This window comes from Pipra filicauda, unplaced genomic scaffold, assembly GCF_003945595.2.
Source record: "Pipra filicauda isolate LSUMZ 115617 unplaced genomic scaffold, ASM394559v2 scaffold54_size4384275_pilon, whole genome shotgun sequence".
Lineage (NCBI taxonomy): Eukaryota > Metazoa > Chordata > Aves > Passeriformes > Pipridae > Pipra > Pipra filicauda.
The window spans coordinates 3,686,031-3,706,358 of record NW_024104698.1 but is presented as its reverse complement, the minus strand read 5'-3'; the positions used below and the strand labels follow the sequence as shown (position 1 = coordinate 3,706,358).

The following is a 20,328-nucleotide window of genomic DNA, read 5'->3' as shown; positions in this document are numbered from 1 at the left end:
TACTGCATGCAAAAAGAGCACAATTTCAGTTTAGTCATTACGTTCACGTATACAGGTGTCAGATCGCCAAGAAAACCTAAATATACCTTCCATTGGGATGTCATTTATGCAGAAGCACTTTGCTTCTCCAGCACACAAAGAATTAAAATTAACCTGAGTTACAGCAAGCTGGGTTAAGCACAGAGCAAGCACAACCTCCTGATGTTCACTTCCCCAGAGCTGCTGCCGCCAGCGTCTCATGCTGCTGCGTATCAAGCTTTTTTCTCTGGTAGCCTCTTCCAATTCCCTGTCAAACAAGTTTAGAGAGGGAATTGCTGCTGTAGAGTTTCAGTGTTCAGTAAAACCCTGCTTACATGAACTGCCCATGTGATCAAGGTGGTGGCAGACCTCACCGCTCCTCAGCTCTGCCCGCTCTCACCATCCATCTCGTGTCCTGCCCCAGATTTGGGGTGGTTACCTCTCAACCAGGCATCTTGCAAGAACAAACACTTGTTCACAAAAAAAAAAAAATCTCACAGATCCAGGTTAGGGCACTGTTAGAAAAAGAGTGAAATCAAAGGGGATGGTAACAAACAGGTGTGATAACCACTTAACCTGTCTCTGCCACAGCAGCTCAGTTGTGTCCTGGTGGTGCCCAGCCTGTCTGCAGGCTCAGGACATCCTGAGCCAACCTGCATTAGGTTACAGCACAGCTCTTTTGTTTACAACCAGCTCTCTGCTTGTCTTTCTGAGGCTCCTGTGCTCCTGGTTGTTAAATAAAAAAGGGAAATAGAGCAATTGTGTAACACCTTTCTTTTTTTAACCTGAGACAGAAACTGTTTTTATTAGAGACTCTTTTGCTGGAGAAAAACAGCCCTTTCTGGTTTATTTGTGCTTGTGGAAGACGGTTTCCTCCATGCCACATCTACTGCCCTACATTTTCTCACTGAACTCTGTGTTTTCTGGCTGTGCATTCATCCAAGGATGCAGCACAGAATTCTTTCCCTTAAGTATTAATTCCACAAAAATCAAATGATGAATTTCTCATTGCTCCCAACATCCTCTGCTATTAAAACTTGCCTCAAGTCTGGTCTAGTATATTAGATTTGCCATTTGTCCCAGTATCTCATACTCATCCAGAAGTTGCACTTTTCTGTTCTTCTTTCCAGCCTTAAGACAGACAGAAGAAATGCCTTCTCCTCTGCAGATTCTCTCCTGGATCAGCCTTCCTGTTTACTTCCCCTTAATGATATCCTATTCTGTTCAAATTCATGCTCCAGAAAAGTTGTCACCTGTTCATGATTCTCTTACATGCTCCTGTTTTTCAGCTTTCCACTTATCTCTCCTTTGGATGTTCTTCTCTTTTTTATTTTACAACTTCTGCGCTGTATAATTTAATGCTCTGCTTACATGTGTTACTATACAACCTTCTAAACTTCTAATTAAATTAGCGGCACCTTTCCAAAACATCAAGAATTGCAGTTTTTCACTTTAAATGGAAAGTCTCCAGGAAGATATCCATTAATTCTTCTGCTTCAGCTCTGCAAATTATGAGTTTTATGTGAGAGTCTCTATGCAATTCTGTAATATGCATTATGCAGGAAGTCACATTACTAAAAATGTTCTTTCTGGAGTTATAAATCTTCAGGTGATGGCTCAGTTTAATGTAGTGCTCATTTTTTCCAGTATCTTATGGATCCAGAACTTCACACAATGAATCTGGGCAATGACCTTCACTTTAACAGCTGATGCAGTCAAGGAACCACATATCACAAAGATCCATATCAGCCTCAGTAAAATAGTGTGGGCACTAAGACAAATCAGTAGCTAAAGGTTTGACACTTGTGATGACATAGAGTACCAAACAACCCCTCCAACCTATTTTTTAGCCCATAAATGTCTGCATTAAACTCATTGTGGTAGAAATAACTTGTTTCTAGATACCAGAGGTGAGGTGTCTGGCTGTAGGACCCATGGAGGTCCATTTTAATACATTAAGCTCTGCACGAAGGATCTGCTGGGCATTAATGAACCAGAAATTCTTGTAAAATCTGTCTGCTAGGGAAAAAGACCTCACTGCTGGCTCGGTCAGAACAGCTGCACCTGAACTGACTGGTTTTGAAAGACGTGTGAAGAAGCCGTGTATACACATCATGGATGTGGCTGACATTTCAACTTACAGCCAAAACATCCATCAGGGAGTAAAAAGCAATTATATACCCTCAACTTGACAGAAGGGAGGGGCTGGAATTTGCTTTCCTAATCATTCAGTACTGTTTGCAAAGGGTCTGAGGTAACTTCCACATATTAATAAAAATCCCATTGATTTATAGGGATGGTTTAGGCTTGAAGAGACCAAACACCTGCTACTGTTCCAGACCAGCTAGACGAGGCTTTGAGCAACGTGGTCTAGTGGAAGGTGTCACTGATCATGGCAGGGAGTTGGAAGGAGATGGTCTTTAAGGTCCCTTCCAACCCAGCCATTCTATGATTCTATGATTTCATGATTTTACATGGGCATAGTGGATTTCAGCTTCAACGTGTGTAGAGGCTTTAAAACATACTCTGAACACCAAAAATCTGAGCCCTTCACTGGGATAGAGTTTGCACAAAGTTTGCTATTAATAAGGTTGTATGTGTCATGGGTTTGAACTGTGCCACTGATTTGAATGGTAAGATTTTCATAGCCAAAGAGCAAGTCATACCCAACTTGAAACATTCTGAAACCTTACCATATAACAGGTGTGCTCATTTTTCTATATATTCATTAAATCACTTTCTGTTCTCAGTTACCCTTTTATAAAATCAGAATGAGCTTCAAGCTGAGGAAACCAAAAGTAAAAACTGATTCAGTTTTTACTGCTTTAGAAAAAAAGAAAGTATTGCAAGAAATAATCAGAAAACTGACACCTTATCTCAATCCTTATTGTTTTATGGTCCATCAGCATTTGAGACCGTACAGCGTCTGCTGAGGTACCAAATCATGGTACTCCTCAGCTCTTCCCAAAAATGGAGAAGGCACTCAGGATTCATAGTGGAAAACCTGAAGTCTACAGCCTCAAGTCTAAAGTTAGGACACAGTAATTGCAGGCAGCAGGCTAAGAATAACAGAACAAACTCATGAGGAGAGAATTAACAATAAAACACAGGAACTCTGACTTTCCCTTCACAACATTACCTAATTCTAATGTTACGAAGAAGAAAGCAGTGTAAGCGTGTGTGCAACAGATAACAGGCTGTCAAAGCACCACTTCAGCTCAGTGCCAGAAAATTAAAGTTTGATTATTCAGTAGAAGCTGAGCTGATCCGAGAGTCACACCAGTGTCCAGTTCACAGCACAACTTACCTTCACAAAGAGCTCGATTTCAGGGTCCTTTCCTTCCCCGTTAGCAGCAACAGAGTCTGTCATTTTTCACCCCCAACGCCACCAGCTGATCTCCCTCTATTAAGTGGCAAAAGGAGGTTTCAACTGCACAGCGGGTGAGCTTCCCTTTCAAACTGTTCTCACAAAGCTCTTAAAATATCATTTGTTATTATGATAAAGCTCAAAAGCAGTGGAGAAAACAAGTTTGCAGGTTAATAAATTAATAATAATTTAAAAAAGGCAGGCAGCAGAGAAGCAGTCCCTGTTACAGTTGTGTAGTTCTTCAGAGCAACAAGTGCTGCTGTGCTCTGGTACAGTATCCTCATCTGTCAGAGCTGCAGTCCTTGCTGCCTGCCCAAAATAGCCCAGAGCATAAAAAAAGAGGGTGGGGTTAACTCACAGGGGAGGAGACAAAATCGCCCAGAGCATAAAAAAGAGGGTGGAGTTAACCCACAGGGGAGGAGGCAAGTTTCTGGTACCTATGGTAGGATCAGTCTCAGAGCAAACAATTCTGGTCTTCCCCGTTTTCAGCATTTCTGTCGTTCCCTCCCTTTATTCTACAGCTGGGAGCACCAGGGACAGGGAAGAAGGAAGTTCTGCAGCAAGCCTGGTTTCGTTGCTTTAAGCAGCAGTGATGTTTTTTCCTGCTTTTCTGAGGGGTGTTTGTCCTGCTCCGAGCTGTTCAAAATCCTAATATTGTTATTGCTAAGAACGGTAAGGAAAAAAAGAGCCTGTGCATTGGCCGTGGCATCGGTACAAGGGGTGTGCAGAAAAGCAGAGTTTTGCCTCAGCAAAACCCCTCATGTGTGTGATACAAAGGGGCACAGAAACCAGAACTCAATACTCAGGTGAGAGAAGTACCTGTGGTGCCAGCACTGTTGATGGAGTTCAGGAGCAGAGGAATGGGAATGTTTGGGTCCCATAACTATTTCTCAGCATGTCCCTCGGGATGCTGGTTGTAGAGGGGGGACAGGAGAGCGATGATTCACTGGGGTGGAGCATGGACGAACAGTTCCAAAGGCCTCAGCCTGCTGCTGACATATTGTCATCTCTACTCCCTTCCTTTACCCTGCATTCCTTGCGTGACTCAGAGGTCACCACACAGCAACCCTAAGCATGAGGTGGCACAGGATAGAAAGGCCTGACACAGCCAAAAGGCATGGAGGAAGGGAGTGCTGGCACGGGAGGGGACAATGGGCAGAGGCAAAGGGGGTAGTGGGACCTCCTCCTCATCCCTTCATGTCCTTCTGCCCTCAGGAAGCCCCTTCCTGCAGTGCTGTCCCTTGATTCTGTTTTGGGACCAGCTCACAGGCTGTTGGCAGCTCGAGCTGCCGGACACGAGCAGTTTTACCTTCCCCTTCTGACCCGGAGAGGCATTTGGGGGATGGTTTTGACATGATCAAACACTTGCCTTTCCTGAAAGTGCTCTTAGCTGTGTGCTTTTGTGATGATCTCTAGTTCCGTCCATGACCTCTAGGCATTTAACACAGGTCCAGAGCAGTCACAGCCATGATCTCCATGGCCCTTTGGATAAGCTCTATGGGAATTTCCCCAAGCAGCTGCTTTGTGTGCACTCCGTGAAGGACTGAAATGGTTAACAAGTAAATCTCATTATGCTGTTGCAACCATAATTACAACATAATCAACATTATAATTACTGTAAAAGTGTGCTTATGGTTTTTAGATCTAATTAGCACTCATTCAAATAACTGGAAGGTTAACTGTAAGAGAATTAAGTGTTATTACTCCTTTGATTTCAAATTTCTACATGTAATTTTTGGACTAGGCACATTAATTACCAAACATATATAGTATGATTACTCTTAGGCCTACAGGCAAGCTTCCAAGGGCATGGGCTAAGTGTACTTACATGTGGCAGAAAGAATCATTGCATTGTAATTATGCATTACAGTTATAAAAGTCTGCCAAAAACTTAAGTGTAGTCACCATATCTCTAAAATGCATCCCTAAATAATGTATTATCAACTATACAATTATAAGACTTTGGGGTTTGCTGAAAAATTGTTTTGCTTTAGCACCCCATGATGATGTAATATCCCTTTAATGAGGTTTCCTTGGAAATAATGGGAAGTGGGTCACGTTGACTGAAGTTACCTGTAGCTCCAGCCTCATTGAAAACACTGTTTTGATATAGGCAAGTGCTTTGAACAATTTATATCACAGAGCATATATATTGGCTCTGGAAGGGAAAACACTGCCAGCTGTGAGCATAGTAAAGGAGTTAATGCTGCTAATGCTAAATCAAAATGTTGAAATAAAATCAACTTTTGAGATACTGGCACTTACAAGATGTAATGCATGTGACCTATTTAGATGTCTATTTTGGAATGAAAAATTGTGCCCTAGAAGTGTCTAACTTTTTCCACGAGTAATAAAGAGAACCCAGGGCAACAAGATAAACACATAATGGTCAGACAAATTCTCCTGTAATTATTAAGTAAAAGAAATCTGTGGCTTTAGTGCCTGATTTCTATGCACGTGCCATCTCCCACTTCAGAAGTTGTGCGTGCCTTGCACTTGTGAAAGTTAAACTCTAAGTGTAGCAATTTCAGTAGAGACTCATCGTGTCAAAACATTTAAATCCTTCCCTCCTAATTACTGTCTGGGTTTAGTGGTGTGTTATAATTAGTTTGCAGACAAAGATTATTGTGCTGGGGCTCAGCAAAGCAGAATGGAAACTGTGCAATACAGAGAAAAGGAGCTAAGATACCCTGAAGCAGTTTCGTCCTGACCCAGATATAAAATACTGCAGGGAAGGGTCAAATCACACCTGGTTCAAGGTGATTCTGGACAATGGTGCCCCTGGAAGACCCTTCTCCATCCATTTTCACCCATGAGGCATCACCTTGCTCTCATTCCTTGCCCCAGGACTTGATATGGGATGCTCAGAAGCTACAGAAGCTGTAGACTGAATACCACACATCTGGTGTTCCAGCTGTGCTTTTAGGTATCCATAGAGAGAATAACTCAGCCCACCTCAAAAAAATGCTAACTTTCAAAAATCTCCCTATAGAATCCCTAGAAGAGACCAAACAAGACAGAGTCCTTGTTCATATAGTGCTTTTTTTTAAAAAAAAAAAAAAGAGATTCTGAAAGCTGAATTTAGGATAAACATTGTAGAAATCAGTGAGTAGCAGAGAATATATATATATATATGCACTACTTTAGGAATCTATTCATGCATTTACTGCTTTTCTGTCATATAAAACTGACTTATCGCTTACATCTGGGTGGAACCTCTTTGACTATAATGATTTTTACTGCCTACACAGCTCTGCTTTGTATTATGAAATCAGCTCTTTCTTTGGCCAAATTAAGGGTAAGATACTGATAAATAATTAGTACACTCTCATTTTACTGTAAAGAATAAGTTGCTTAGTTTGGGCTATCATTTTCTCACAAGTCAGAAGTAGCAGAGGCTTTGAGTTACACACAAGAACATTAAACACTGAATTATGAATTCCTCATAAGCCAAGTCATTATAGTTTGAGGTTTTATGAGATATATAAATGAATATGAGCACGTCATCCCATTAATAAAAAAAGAGAACAGCTTTGGAAAAGGAAAAGCGACATCTCCACATAAGGCCTATTGTAGGTGAACTGACACACTATCAGCTTTCACGGGCCTGATCCAAGCTTCACTTCCAGCAAAGATTTGTCCCGAGGGGGTGAATCAGAGGCCAAGCATCCAGAATGTAATTCTATCATGCAGTTCTCCAGCAGGCCGCTAAGTTACCAAGACAGATCAAGGCACAAAGCATATCCATCTCCCAATGCTTCCATTCAGCTCATTCCATAAGAGCAGGGTATTACAAGTTTTATACAACACAGGCAATGTTTTTCATCATTGTGATGAAAAGAAGTAAAAACTTGGTGCAGCTGCAGTAAATGGTATTTGGGGCTATGATTTTACCTGGAAATTATTTAACTGCTTAGTTGCCGAAAACCCCACACCTAAGCATAACCAGGTACTAACCCAGCATGTTTGAGTGGGTTATGAAAATATCTCTCCCAGGTTGAGTTCTCAATTACTGGCAATTTGCAATTGCATTTATTGCATTCTTGTAGCTTTGACATGCTAATTACTTAACAAGTTAAAAACTCCAATGAATCAATCCAATCATTTTAGTTTCCTTTTGAATTAGTGTGTCACTATGAATTTCTTGATTGATCTTCAGAAAAATCAAAAGGATTTGTCTCAGATATTTGGGGCCAGACAGAATGTTCCCCTTCACAGATGTACAAGACATGCAAGGATGTACAAAGCCCTTCTCATCAGCCTCATGCCCAGGTTGGGCAAGCAGATAGTTTCCCTCAGCTCCAGAGACATACAATACCTCAAAGTCTGTTGGTTTGCTGGAAGAACTGGGATTTTTTTTCCTTCTTATAAATTGTCCCACACTCAAGGGTATAGAACAAAAGACATCAAGTGATACAACAGCTGTGCAGCCTGAATGTCCCAAGAGACGGGATGGGGTGGCAAAACCTAGGCCAGAAAACTTTGCAGTCCATTAACTGACAAATTGGAGATAACCCACTCTATAACCCAGACCTTAAGAATCCGTCACAGCCATGATCTACAGCAGTTCTCCTTTATCTTATTAAGAAAATGCATTATTTTAGCTCTAAAGGTCTCTGGCTGAAACTCTTCTCTTTAACAGAAAGGCAGATCACTGGAATCAGCTCAGACTGGAGTTCTGCATAATAAGTGCTATTCCAAAAGCATGAAGCTATTTTTAAATATAATTATGTTTTCACATGGATGCAGTACCAGACTTTGCTGTAACATTAGTAAGCATTAACACTTTTAAGAGAAAAACCTGCTGCTGTTCAGTGTGAAAAGGGATTTCATTATGGATAATTATCTCAGTGCTTGCACTGAGACAGCCACAGGTATCCATTCATAAGGAAGTGGCACTAAAAAGGTACAAAATCATCTCCTAATGCTGCATTCAGTGAAGAGGCTTCTAGAGGGCAGCAGTGTATTCCTCTGTTTTACTATCATTCCAAACCTGCCATTTCAATTAAAAACAAAAGATACTTCCAACGAGGACTGAGACTGCTCTGGAAAGTGGTATTGTAGGGGATACAATGGAGAGCATTACAGATTGTCCCAAACTGTGGGCTATATGGATAATGTAACTGATGAAAGGAGGAATGTAGAAATCCTCAGCCCTTGCTTTTCAAAATAAATCCTCCATGCTGTTAAGCATGATGAAGAAAAACAGCACCAGGTAAGGGTGATGTACCCATTATTGTTGACTCACTGCTGTCATAGAACTAAAATAACATGATTTTACTTACAAGTCTGCAACAGAGTAACTAGTGCCTATCCCTGTCTTAATTTGCAAGAGTTCATAGTGCAAGTCCCTATTTAGATTATTTCTGTTCACTTCTTGGTATGCTTCTTGTCATAAACCAAGTCTAAATTAATTAGGATTTGAAGCATGTACCTGCAAACTAGGATTAAATCCCCCCAAAGTAAAGACCAGCACACAACACACTACTCCAATCCCAGTTTATGAATTATTATTCACAGAAAGTGTTCAAAATGACGTGTACAGCCCATGCAGATCTCAGGGTAGGTTTCAATTTCTCACAGTAAATAAGGCCAAATAATGCACAGTTGCTGCTGATTTCATTGGATACATTTGTGTTTCACACTCTTGTTTAGCAAACAATTTGGCTGAGAGCAGAAATTACTTTCTACATTCTGATGCACATTATGTCTAAAAGATGAAGCCTTTAACAACTCAGTTTGAAATTGCTCATGACTGAGGCTAATTCCCATGGGTTCACATATTGGCATCAGTACCTGCACAGCAGGTTATGTGCATGGATCTGCACACACTGGATTTCAGGATCCTCTGTGGTGTATGTACTATTTGGCTTTAAAAAAGGGCTTCGGGCTTTTGGCTCCCTGATAAACTTATGCTTGATCAGTGTGAAATAGCAGGGATCAACATCCTTACATCTCTCTGTGGAGCAAAGTTTAACCTCTGCATATGGTCCACGTGGTCAGTGGCAGTGCTGTACTCCTGGGTTAATGCAGCTGGCTGACTCTGAGCCGTACAGTGAACTGGAGAACTCTTTAGTTCTCCTTGGAAAATTGCCCTCATTCATTTTTCATTTTACCTTTTGGTACTTCTTCTGTGATAAAGTTTCCACAAAGTTTGCCAGCTCACTTGCCTTAGTGCATCACCTAAGTTGTTATGAAATGAATAGTGAGTTGTTTGCTCTTTTTTTCCGTCTTATGAACTTCAACATAAGAGTTCAATGTCTTGAAGCACCTGGTGATATCTCATTTTAGTTGGTTTTAGATATATTTTAGATATATTTTACTTGGTTTATATATTTAGATATATTTTGGTTTATATATTTAGATATATTTTAGTTGGTTTAGATATACTTGGTGATATCTCATTTTAGTTTTTCTTTGCTTGAGGACACTTTTCACTGAAGAGGTAATTCAGACAACCAGGATGAATTGGAGGAAGGTGGTTAGTTAAGCACAGATGGGAACTCCTCTTACAGTGTCCTCTTACTCCTCCTTCACAGATGTGAATACTCTCACATTAGCAGATTTTTGCTGGTGACCACCATGCACAGGTTATTAGGATTTCACAGACCACAGAGAGAGATGGTAGTGACCATTTTTAGAGAGCTTGGCTTAAGACTGAAAGGAAATCTTAGTGTAAAATTCAGCTTTGAGCACAGTCTCAATAGCAATGGGGTCTTGTTTAAGTCTGTGAGAACTGGGAACACAGGGTAGTCTTAACTAGAAAGACATAAGGTTTTTTTCTTCTTAAATGGAAGATTTTCCAAAAATGTTTTATCTTTTCTCAAAGTCACAAAATTTTCACAGAGCATGTCGCAGGTATCACTTCTCTAAGGAAGGTGTGGACGCTTTGTCACTGACTGCAATACCTGGAGGTAACCTCATAAAACACTGGAATGTCAAAGCTCCAGGGTCCTCTTTGCAGTCTCAGTGTTCTGACCTTGATGATGACTATGGTACAATTCTGTAGCAAAGGGACTAGGACCTACATCAGTTAGAAAAGTGCTGATGAGACATGGAGCCCTTTACTCATTAGCAACTTCAGCCCCTTTCTAGCCAAGCATCAAGTAAGATTTGATGCCAGACTAATTAATAAATACATATAAAGGTATCTCATTATGTCGAGAAAGAGCTTAAATTCCCCTGCAGAGGATGGCACCAATAAGAGATTCTCCAGTTAGCTCTTTGCTACATGTAAACACAGCAAATTGACCTTCCAAGAGGAGAAGCAAAGAGTTCAGAAGGAGGAAGTTAAATGTGTTGTAAGGATTGACTCCTCTCAGCTCTGATACCCATCTATATCACACAAGTCAGTTGTGGGGGTTTCTGCCACCCCTGTCAATGCCAGGTCTCTGGACCAGAGAAAGGCTACAGAACTACCAAGCAACATGCTCTGCAATTATCTTGTTTGCCATGAGACATTAAGCAACTAAGACAATAAAATAAAAGGTAATTGAATGTCCTTATAAGTGAACTTTTCAGAAAATTAAGCATATAAAATCAAAACTGAAGGCAATTTAGCCAGGTCATCTGTCAATCTTGTAAGATATTATAAACCTTTCACTGTATTATTATAAACCAGAAAAAAATAAAATACTGTAACTAAAATGAAGGGGAACCCACACATACAAACTTCACTGTGCAAAGCTTGACAAAATCACAGAGGAGGACTCAGAGCAACTCAACTAATACATGTTGGAATAGTTTACTATTGATAGGGCTGATAATGCTGCTGATTTTTAAGACTTCCTAATGCTTTCCCTGATTACATCCTGTTTTCAATTCAGTGTAACTTTTGCCAGACTTTAAAAGGGGAGACTTCTTTATTCATCTAGAGTGCTTCAGATACCCAGAGGTTTATCTTGCAATGCACTCGGTCACTGAAGTCACTGATCCCCCAGCCTACAGCTTAAAGCAGAAGACAGGCAGTGCTTGAAAGGGAACAGAAATGCAAGGAAGTGACCTGATTTCCCCAGAATCAACAGCAAGCTAAGAATAGACTTCTGAACTCCTCAATGCCAGCTTAGTCAAACCATTGTCAAATGAAAACATGTTTGTTTTTCCAAGTGTTCAGAATTCCATCGTCACAGAGTATGCTCCCCATACAGGTGATTATATTAGGAGTATATTATAACATTCTTGTACACAAAACCACAGATATTCTGCAAGCACACTTCCAAAGACATTCCACCAGCCCACCTGCCATGCTGTGATTGGAAAACTTGCTTGGAAAATCTGACCTTCAATTTGTGTCTTTTTTTTTTCCTATACCTTCGTTACTGTCCCCATGAGTCACACAGTCCGGTGTGTGTCTTGACTTCATAAGTTAATTGTTAAGTGGGATTAGACAGCAGGGTGTTCTTTGGTCACATATTTTGCAGAGACTTGGAGAACACGGTCTCCTCCCTGGTTGGCAGTCAAGGAGGGAATGCCAGGGCAGCTGAGCCGCTGGCCGGGCTTTTATACTGGTGCTATTTTTAGCTGTTATCAGCCGTGGTGTCGGGGCCAATCCACGCTCAATGCCGGCAAGAAACTCTTGCTCCGTCCAAACTTCACTCTCAGCAATCTCGCAGGGAGGAGCCAAATGACTGAATTTGCTGCTCTGCACTTCTGCCGTTCGTTATAAGGGCTCATTAAAGCGCAAACACCGAGTTACGTGAATAGTTCGGACCACGGTGAAGTTACTGATTTAACAGATAAGCATCCTGCCTATATCTGCTGAAAATTAGTAAATTTAAGGTGCCTCGTAAAATCCATTAAAGCATGCAGTCCTGCAGTGTGATATACGTAAAACAATCTGTATGGTTTTTACAAAGGTGTTCTTTTTTTTTGTCACTGTGTAACTATGCATTATGTAACTTGAAACTACTTACTGCTGATATTTACAAATCCATGTGCTTGCCAAAGAAAGGGAGGACAGACTGGTGCCTCCTGAAAATAGGCCACATGGTGTATAACAGGTTTTTGATACTGGACTTTTCTCCAGTATATTTGTTTAGCATATTTTCATGGAAATATGACCTTGTAGTAACTTTAGGCTCTGAGCAATTGATGGTGGGGTTAGACCTGTTCAGACGCAGTCCTCAAGGGCCTTGTTAGATGCCCTGGGGTATCCTGCCAAATCTCCAACTGCTGCTTTTCTCAGGATCAGGCCTCTAACGTGTCCCAAGCAGCTGAATCACTTCCACAAGTAAGAAAGATGCTTGTTCTCAGATGTTATCTGGCCAGATTTATCAGGTGATCAGAGTTCCCCATTAGCCAGGGTGACCTAATGGTGGTCTTCCAGTACCAGAGGGGCTACAAGAAAGATGGAGAGAGACTATTTACAAGAGCATGTAGTGACAGGACAAGGGGGAATGGCTTCAGCCTGACAGAGTAGGTTTAGATTAGATATTAGGAAGAAATTCTTTACTGTGAGGGTGGTGAGGCACTGGAACAGGTTGTCCAGGGAAGTTGTGGATGTCCCATCCTTGAAAGTGTTCAAGGCCTTGTTGGATGGGTCTTGGAGCAACCTGATCTAGTGAGAGGTGTCCCTTCCCATGACAGGGAGGTTGGAACTGGATGATCTTTCAGGTCCCTTCCAACAGAAACCATTCTATGATTCTATGATTTAACTTCCTCTTTAACTTAAACATTGTGATTCTTCCCTGCTATGATTCTTCTGTAAAGATTCCCCAGCTTATTAAAAGAGAAGTTCTTTCTATTCCTCCTTATCCCAAAGCAATCAAGTATTTAAGTAGAAACATAATTTTATTAATTTTAAATTATTGAGAAAAATGTGAGTTAAAGTTATTTTATGCTAAAACATTAGGCATGCAGTTTATTCGTTTCAGGGATAAGCATCAGAGCATTCAGCACGCTGCAGCACTGAGCTCTTGGACAACTTACTTTTTTTTTAAACAACTGGGATATGAGTGCTGTCTTCATTCTTAAGGGCACTTCTTGATGCCCTGTGGAAGAGCCCATGAAATGTGCAAGAAAGGCTACCCACCATGCCTGAATCACAGTGTGGTATCAAAAAAACCAAACAAACAAATGAAAAGCTAAAAAAAGGACTCTTGGCTCAACAAATCTACTCTATGAAATTCAGTATTCCTGAATGATTTTCTCCAGTATTTATCTGGAAATTTCATAGCTAATAGATATTAAAATTAGGAAGAATTTCTAACGACATTTCTGGCTAACAAAGATAGGCAGCAGCACTGAAAGGACCTAGGATAGCTGAGGAAATCTGTAAATATGTATGAGAAAGGATCTATGGGAGACCTGTGGCCTTCTGCAGAGGCAGCTGGAGGCCAGGAAGGAAGCCTTAAGACATCTAAACCATCACTGGAAAACTGAGTTAGGCCCCTACTCCATACAATGAATGGAGTCTACTGAACAACTAACCTCACCCTACAGCTGATGCCTGCACTTCGTCACCAGAATTAACATCCCACTGTGCTATTTTAAATAGATTTTTATTGCAAAAGGAGCCTAGACATCCTGCAGAGATGTAGTTAATGGCTTACAGACACACCTTAAGTTGGGTAAGTCAAATCTGACCCTTGATATCTGAAGAAAACAAAGAGCAGAGCAGAAAAGCTGCTTTCCTTTTGCAGACTCCAAAATAATTTCCATATATCATTACCAGTTGCTCTGCAGGGATTATGTATTATTTTGTGTATGTAAACATCAGTCTCAGTGGAGCTGCTTTTTAGATACTTCTGCAATAAGCAATCAGAAATAATATATATTGCTCTGTATTGGACAGAATCCATTTAACAGATGACATAACAGTATTAACTACAGAGATAAGTTTTCATGGGCAGCAAGGAAGTAATCAATCCACAAATCCAAACATTTTCTAATCCTAAAATGTAGGCACTGAGATGTTTAAAAGGAAAAGAACATTCCAAGCTGGGATAACAATCTTGTTTTCAGAACATCAAAGAAAGCATCACAAAAAGGAAAATACATGGAAAGATAAACGAGTCAATAAATCCTGTTTTAATTTTTCCTAGGTATGACCTACATATATTTACATTGTATTTGCCATTGCTGCAATCACTGTGCAAGAGCAATTTCCTAGGTAATCCAGGTCTGTATTCTGAAGCTGTTGCTATGCTACTGCGCTGTGCCCGGCCACCGCCACGACTGGAGCCACACGCTGAGGGTGGCATGGGACTGTCACCTGAAAATTGATTCATGGACCTTCCCACAGGCAGAAAAGGTGCCTGAATGAGCCACAGACCCAGCAAGGGTCAGAAGCAAGACCTTTTGCCCTTTGTAACCAAAAGATTAAGCAAACTGTTCTGCCCTGCTGCTAAAACACATGTCCTGTTCATGACGGATAGTCGAGGAACTGGATGTTATCTGTAACCGAACGGCCACTCGCTAATCTTTTCACACACACACCCACCCACACACACACACACACACAGTAATTCGGGTAGGCAGAAATCCAGCTATGAAGAGACCTACAACACAGTTTTTCTCCTCAGAAATAAGATTACATAACTATTAGGTTTATGACTTAAGAGATTACCAGTCTTCTATCCGTGACAGGGGGAGCCATAAAGCCACGCTGTGTCTGCACAGCATGTGGAGATGTGGAGATGTGTCTCTATTTTCTGAGTTAGTAGAGCAAAAGCAATGGTGTCCCTCACCTGGCAATGGTGTCCCTCACACTGGATTTATATCACAGCACTTGTCTGACTCCAAACTCATGCTGTTTTCAGTGACGAGTCATCAGAGTCCAATCACACCACTAGGAGAAACCTAAATTCTCACAGGAGAATAACCTAATACTCTAAAAGTCAAACAACAGCTGCAAACTGTGCAATACTACTGCATTACACTTGCTTGCACATGGGCAAATAATAAATGGTCAACACCCTTACAGAAGCATTTATTGGGAAAACACCAGGGCTAGATGAACCTTATAAATGTCAAAGAATTAAAAAATATGCTACAATACAGCAGATAAAGTGTCCTGACTAGAGAGTTGGACAAATGATGCATTAAAGATGCACTTGCTGTAGTAATTTTTATTGGCAATGCTATATACACTACCTGTATCTGAAAACTGGAGCTTAAGATTTATATAAATTAACTGGAAAAAGACTAGAAAAGGTAAAAAAAACCCAAACCAAAACACAAACACCAAACCAAAACAAAACCAACAAAAACCAACAAAACCAAAACCAACCAAACAAAACCCAGTCCACCAAAAAAACCAAACAAAACCCTAAAACAAACCACAACACACCAAACCACACAACATTTAGAAATGATAACTCAAGCTTGAAGGAAAGCTGAAGGAACTGAAGGACTTTTGGTATCTGTGATCTATATATGTAAAGGAGCTATCTATTAAAAAGAAAAATAGCATAATTCAGAGCAGCAGAATTTTAATAAAGGAAAATGTTTTTCTCAGGACAACAATTAAGCACTGACAGAGGCTAATTGGCAGAAGCACTGAATTGGCATCACTGAATGTTTCCAAAGAAGAGTCTGTTAGGGATAGTCTGGATAAGATTGAGAGCAGGAGGACACGTCTTATCACTTGATATTCCAGATATATTTCTATACTTAATTGTACTTTTAAGCTCTCTCAAGACTATTTGAAGGAATAATTAACCATTAATTTAATTATAATTATAAAAAAAGATATCACATTAGGAACATTGGCTCTCCATGAGTCATTTCCTGCTGTGCAAGTGTCAACTTCAGCATGCTGCATCTTGGTCTGTAAATCTGCCAAGACTGGAAAACTCCAAAAAATAGTTCTTGGATCTTTTCCTTGCTGAAGTTGCTCAGTTAAAACTATTTAAAAGGTGGATTATGAATCATTCAACCTTTCTCTAAGCTTATTCATAAGACCAAAATAATATTTGCTTACTTCCATTAGATTTATTATAAAAAATATTTTGAAAAGCTAAAATGTCCTAAAAGCCAAACTACTATAATTTTATGTATATAGAGAGAGTTACACCTGCCACCTGGCTTCAGCCTGAACTCATTTTACTACCTGCAAACCTCATTGCAGACGAAATGGCTTAATATTATCCTCATGTGCTCCGTTGGAGTCAATTAAAATACCACCTGGTTTGCATTGCTAAAAGGTATTTGGACACCCAGTTGTGCTTGCAAATATCTACCAGGCCAAAATTGCAAATATGGTTGTTTTACTCTGTAGATTATGAGTGTAGTCGTGGAAAATTTGAAAAACTTATACTCTCATCATCACCCTTTATCTGACCCCCCTGCAAGTTGTCCTACTGGAAGCTACAAAAATTCATCTATGCTGGGGATTCTTTTACTTTTCATCTTCTACAAAATGCTCAATTCTGCTCAGCAAAGCACCAGTTTAACCACTAACTTATGACTGGACATCCATGTGGTTCTGCTCTCTGCAAATAATACAAGCTAAAAATTATATGTGTTCTGTAACTTCATGTTCTAACCTACTAATACACATTTCTTGACAAAATTTTCTCAACAGATACCAACAGGCTCCATAAAACAAGAGGAAAGCCAACTCAATGGGAAGGAGCGTGATTTTTGCAGTGATACAACAATTAATCCTACGAAGAACATGGTCTGTCATTCAGCTCCACTTTGTGTGTCAGTGGGGAGCTAGAACAGGGTTGTGCCAGCAAGTTAGAACCCTCAGATCTTCCTGACTTGGAAACAAGGGAGTGGGAAGCATCTTGTTGGAAAACCAGAAATGTCCTTTCTTTCCCTAGCATTGACCTAAAGAAATTTTACTAAAGCATGCAATAATCCCAGTGGAAATCCCTAAAAGTTTAATTTCTGATGTAGACAGAAGTTAAAAGCAATATCTTTCTTAAAACAGCATTCTTAAGCACTGGTATCCACGGAAAGGACAGGAGGCAATGAGCACAAATTGAGCTATGAGAAATTCCACTTAGACATAGGAAAACACATCTTTACCATAAGGCTAGGACACTGTAATGGCTGCACAGAGAAACTGTGGATTCTTCATCTTTGAAAATGTTGAAAACCTGCCCAGACGTAGCCCTGAGCAACCTGCTCTAGGTGATCCTGCTCTGAGTAAGGGACTGGACCAGATGATCTCCAGACATGCCCTCCAGCATCCATAACTATGTTACCCCAGTGTAGTGATCCAACATGCAGGTTCATGATGCTGAACCACTGTAATATGTGGAGAAGCAAGATTCAGGATGGGAACAGTTCCAGGCATGGAGAAAAGCATACAGCAATTGGCAGGACTTTCATATGGACTTTCACTGTATTCATGCTACACAGTGCACAACTGCACATGCCCAGGCTTCCTCCTCCCCCTTTTACCTGTGCCCTGTTCTGATTTGCTCCCCCATTTGTCTGTCTGATAGCCCTCTCGATGTTCTGCCCCCTGCCCCTGGCGGGACGGTTAAGAATCGGGCGCACGCCTGAATAAACAAGTCTGCTTGCACCCTTCCTCGTGTCCTGTCCCCTCTTCCCTTCGGACCGCGACAGATGGCGTCCAGCGTCGGGCAGAAAAGGTTTTTACCTTAAGAAAACCTCCCCCACGCCACAAAGGGCTCAGACAGCGCTGAGAGAAGCGTCTTCATCTCGCTGGTCCTTCCCGGTAGAACCCCAGATTACGGCAAGATAGCCACCGCACCGAGAAAGGTGAGCTCCGGGAAAAACCTCTAATCCCATCTCCCACCCTCACAAAATCAACTTTAAAACCAACTACAGACCAACAGAAGCCTAAGTAATTTCGCAATGGGCCTCTCGCTATCTACCCCTCAAAAGTTTGTATACCGCAAGCTTAAAGACTTTATTTTGGAAAATGGACACCCTTTAGACAAAAAATCTGCAAAATCCCTTGCTAAATGGCTTGAAAACAGAGGGGAAGCAATCTCCGACAACATGTCTCAAAAAGACTGGGAGAAAATTGGATACAATATCTGGAGAGCAAAAGAGAGGGGAGACAAAATTGCTACTGAAGCGTTAATTGCCTGGAGATTGATTCTGATGATGCTAGAGCATCAGTTGATGAGTTCCAATGAAAATCTCCAAGAATCTGAGCAAAAATTCAAGCCCCCATCCCCAAAAATGGACAAGCCCCGAGGGTCCCGGAGCTGCGGGGGGGTGGGGGAGAGCGCGGACGGCGGGAGGGAGAAACAAAGCACGGAATACCAGCATCATGGCGTCGGCCGCGCGGGCGAAACCCAGGAGAGCGGGGAGGGAGCGCGGCGTGGAGAAACGGCATGCAAAGATTTCGCGCGTCTCCCGCCGGCACCACCCCCTAGCCCGCCTTCGCGCCCGCCCCCCTACGCCCCCGGCACGACCACGGACCCTCCCACCAGAACGCCCTCTCCCTCCAGCGCTGCCTCTACCCCCACGTCATCACCCTCCCAGGGTAGACGGAAACTAAGGAGCAGGGCCAGGTCCTCTTCCGACGATATCACCCGGAAAGATGGCCACGCCCATGAAGCCTTCGTTACCGAGGCTCCCGGCAGTTGCAGGATGGCAAATGCCTCTCTTCCATGCAACGATATTTGGAAAGCTTTCCGGACAGAAGCTGCACAGGCTAACGATGCCGAGTTTTTAAAAGCTTTTCCAATTTACCTAGAAGAAGGTCGTGCCCCCGAGTGGCGTCCAGTGTCTTATACCATGTTAAAGGACATCAAAAAAGCGATTGTAGAGTACGGTTTAGGCTCACCCTATACTGTTGGACTTTTTGAATCGTTTTTTCTCGCCTGTCGTTTAATACCTTATGATATCAAAGCGGTAATTAATGGACTGTTATCGACTGTGCAGGCATCCGTTTTTGAAGCGGAATGGAAACGTCTTATAGTTAAATATGTCAATGAAAAGATGGAGAGGCGTGGTATTCCTGTAAAGAATGCTATTGATATGCTGTATGGAGAAGGCAACTATGCCAGCCGACAAGACCAGGCTCTTGTGGATTTAAAATACCTAGATATTACAAAAGATCTGGCAATGGAAGCCTTTAAAAAGGTTGCTGATGCATATGTCCAAACACCCTCCTTCACCCTAATTCATCAAGGCTCAACAGAACCTTTTGTGGACTTTATAACCCGGCTAAGGGAAGCTATAGCACGGCAAGTCCAGCAAAAGGAAAGCCAAGACATTTTGTTTAATAAACTTGTGATTGAAAAGGCTAATGAAGATTGCCAACAAGCCTTAAAAATGCTAAAAGATCCCACACTCCTGGAGATGATAGAAGCTTGTAAGAATGTGGGGTCTAATTCTCATAAAGCAAGACTAATAGCTGAAGCTTTAGCTAGACCACAAACCTGTTTTCACTGTAGTGAGACAAGACATATTAAAAAGAACTGCCCACAATTGACTACAAAGACTGAGCTTCCAAAGACGCCGTGCAAACGATGTGGGAAAGGCAGACACTGGACTAAAGATTGCCGCTCTCTTACTAACATCTATGGAGAACTGCTGCCTCCTAAAAAGTCACCAGACTTGAGAAGAAAAGTGACTTTTAATTCAATGCCAGATCTTAAACAGTGCACCTGTGAACTGTCAAGAAACAAGGCAGCACCCCCTCAACCGCGTTCCATCCTGCGTAGCCCATCCCTTCAGCAAGTGCCAAGAAACCACAGCAATCCCTACAGTTCCCTTATCACGTGATCCCAATCCTAAATTCTCCCTTCTAACATGTTCTGCTTACTTTCCAGGATCTCGTAGTCCACAGAAGACCACTATCACTAAGCTTTTAGACACCATGGAGCAGTGGCATCTCGGGCTGGAAACAATTTTAGGGGGGGAGTCACTCAGCAAATGCAGCTGTCCACTTGTTTTGAAATTTTGCTTTCTCTGTTTGTTTAGTTACTAACTATTTCTTGTGTCACAGCATGCTGCAAGAAGGACTATCGCAACAAGCATCTTTCAAACTAATAAGAAAGGGTGAG

The 20,328-nt window shown here is 41.5% G+C and overlaps 1 protein-coding gene across 8 annotated transcripts in view; it reads right to left on the bottom strand.

The window, feature by feature from the left end:
• The window catches only part of CLIC5 (chloride intracellular channel 5), an 81,193-nt gene that overhangs the window by 49,041 nt on the left and 11,824 nt on the right, over positions 1 to 20,328 (bottom strand). Inside the window, exon 1 of one of the 8 annotated variants that reach the window (XM_027722189.2) lies at positions 3,326 to 3,648. The exons of the other annotated variants lie outside the window; for them this stretch is intronic. Within the exon in view, the coding sequence (XP_027577990.1) occupies positions 3,326 to 3,388 (63 nt within the window). The 5' untranslated portion in view covers positions 3,389 to 3,648. Of the gene's footprint in view, positions 1 to 3,325; positions 3,649 to 20,328 lie in introns of those variants that run through there. 8 annotated transcript variants of the gene reach the window in all.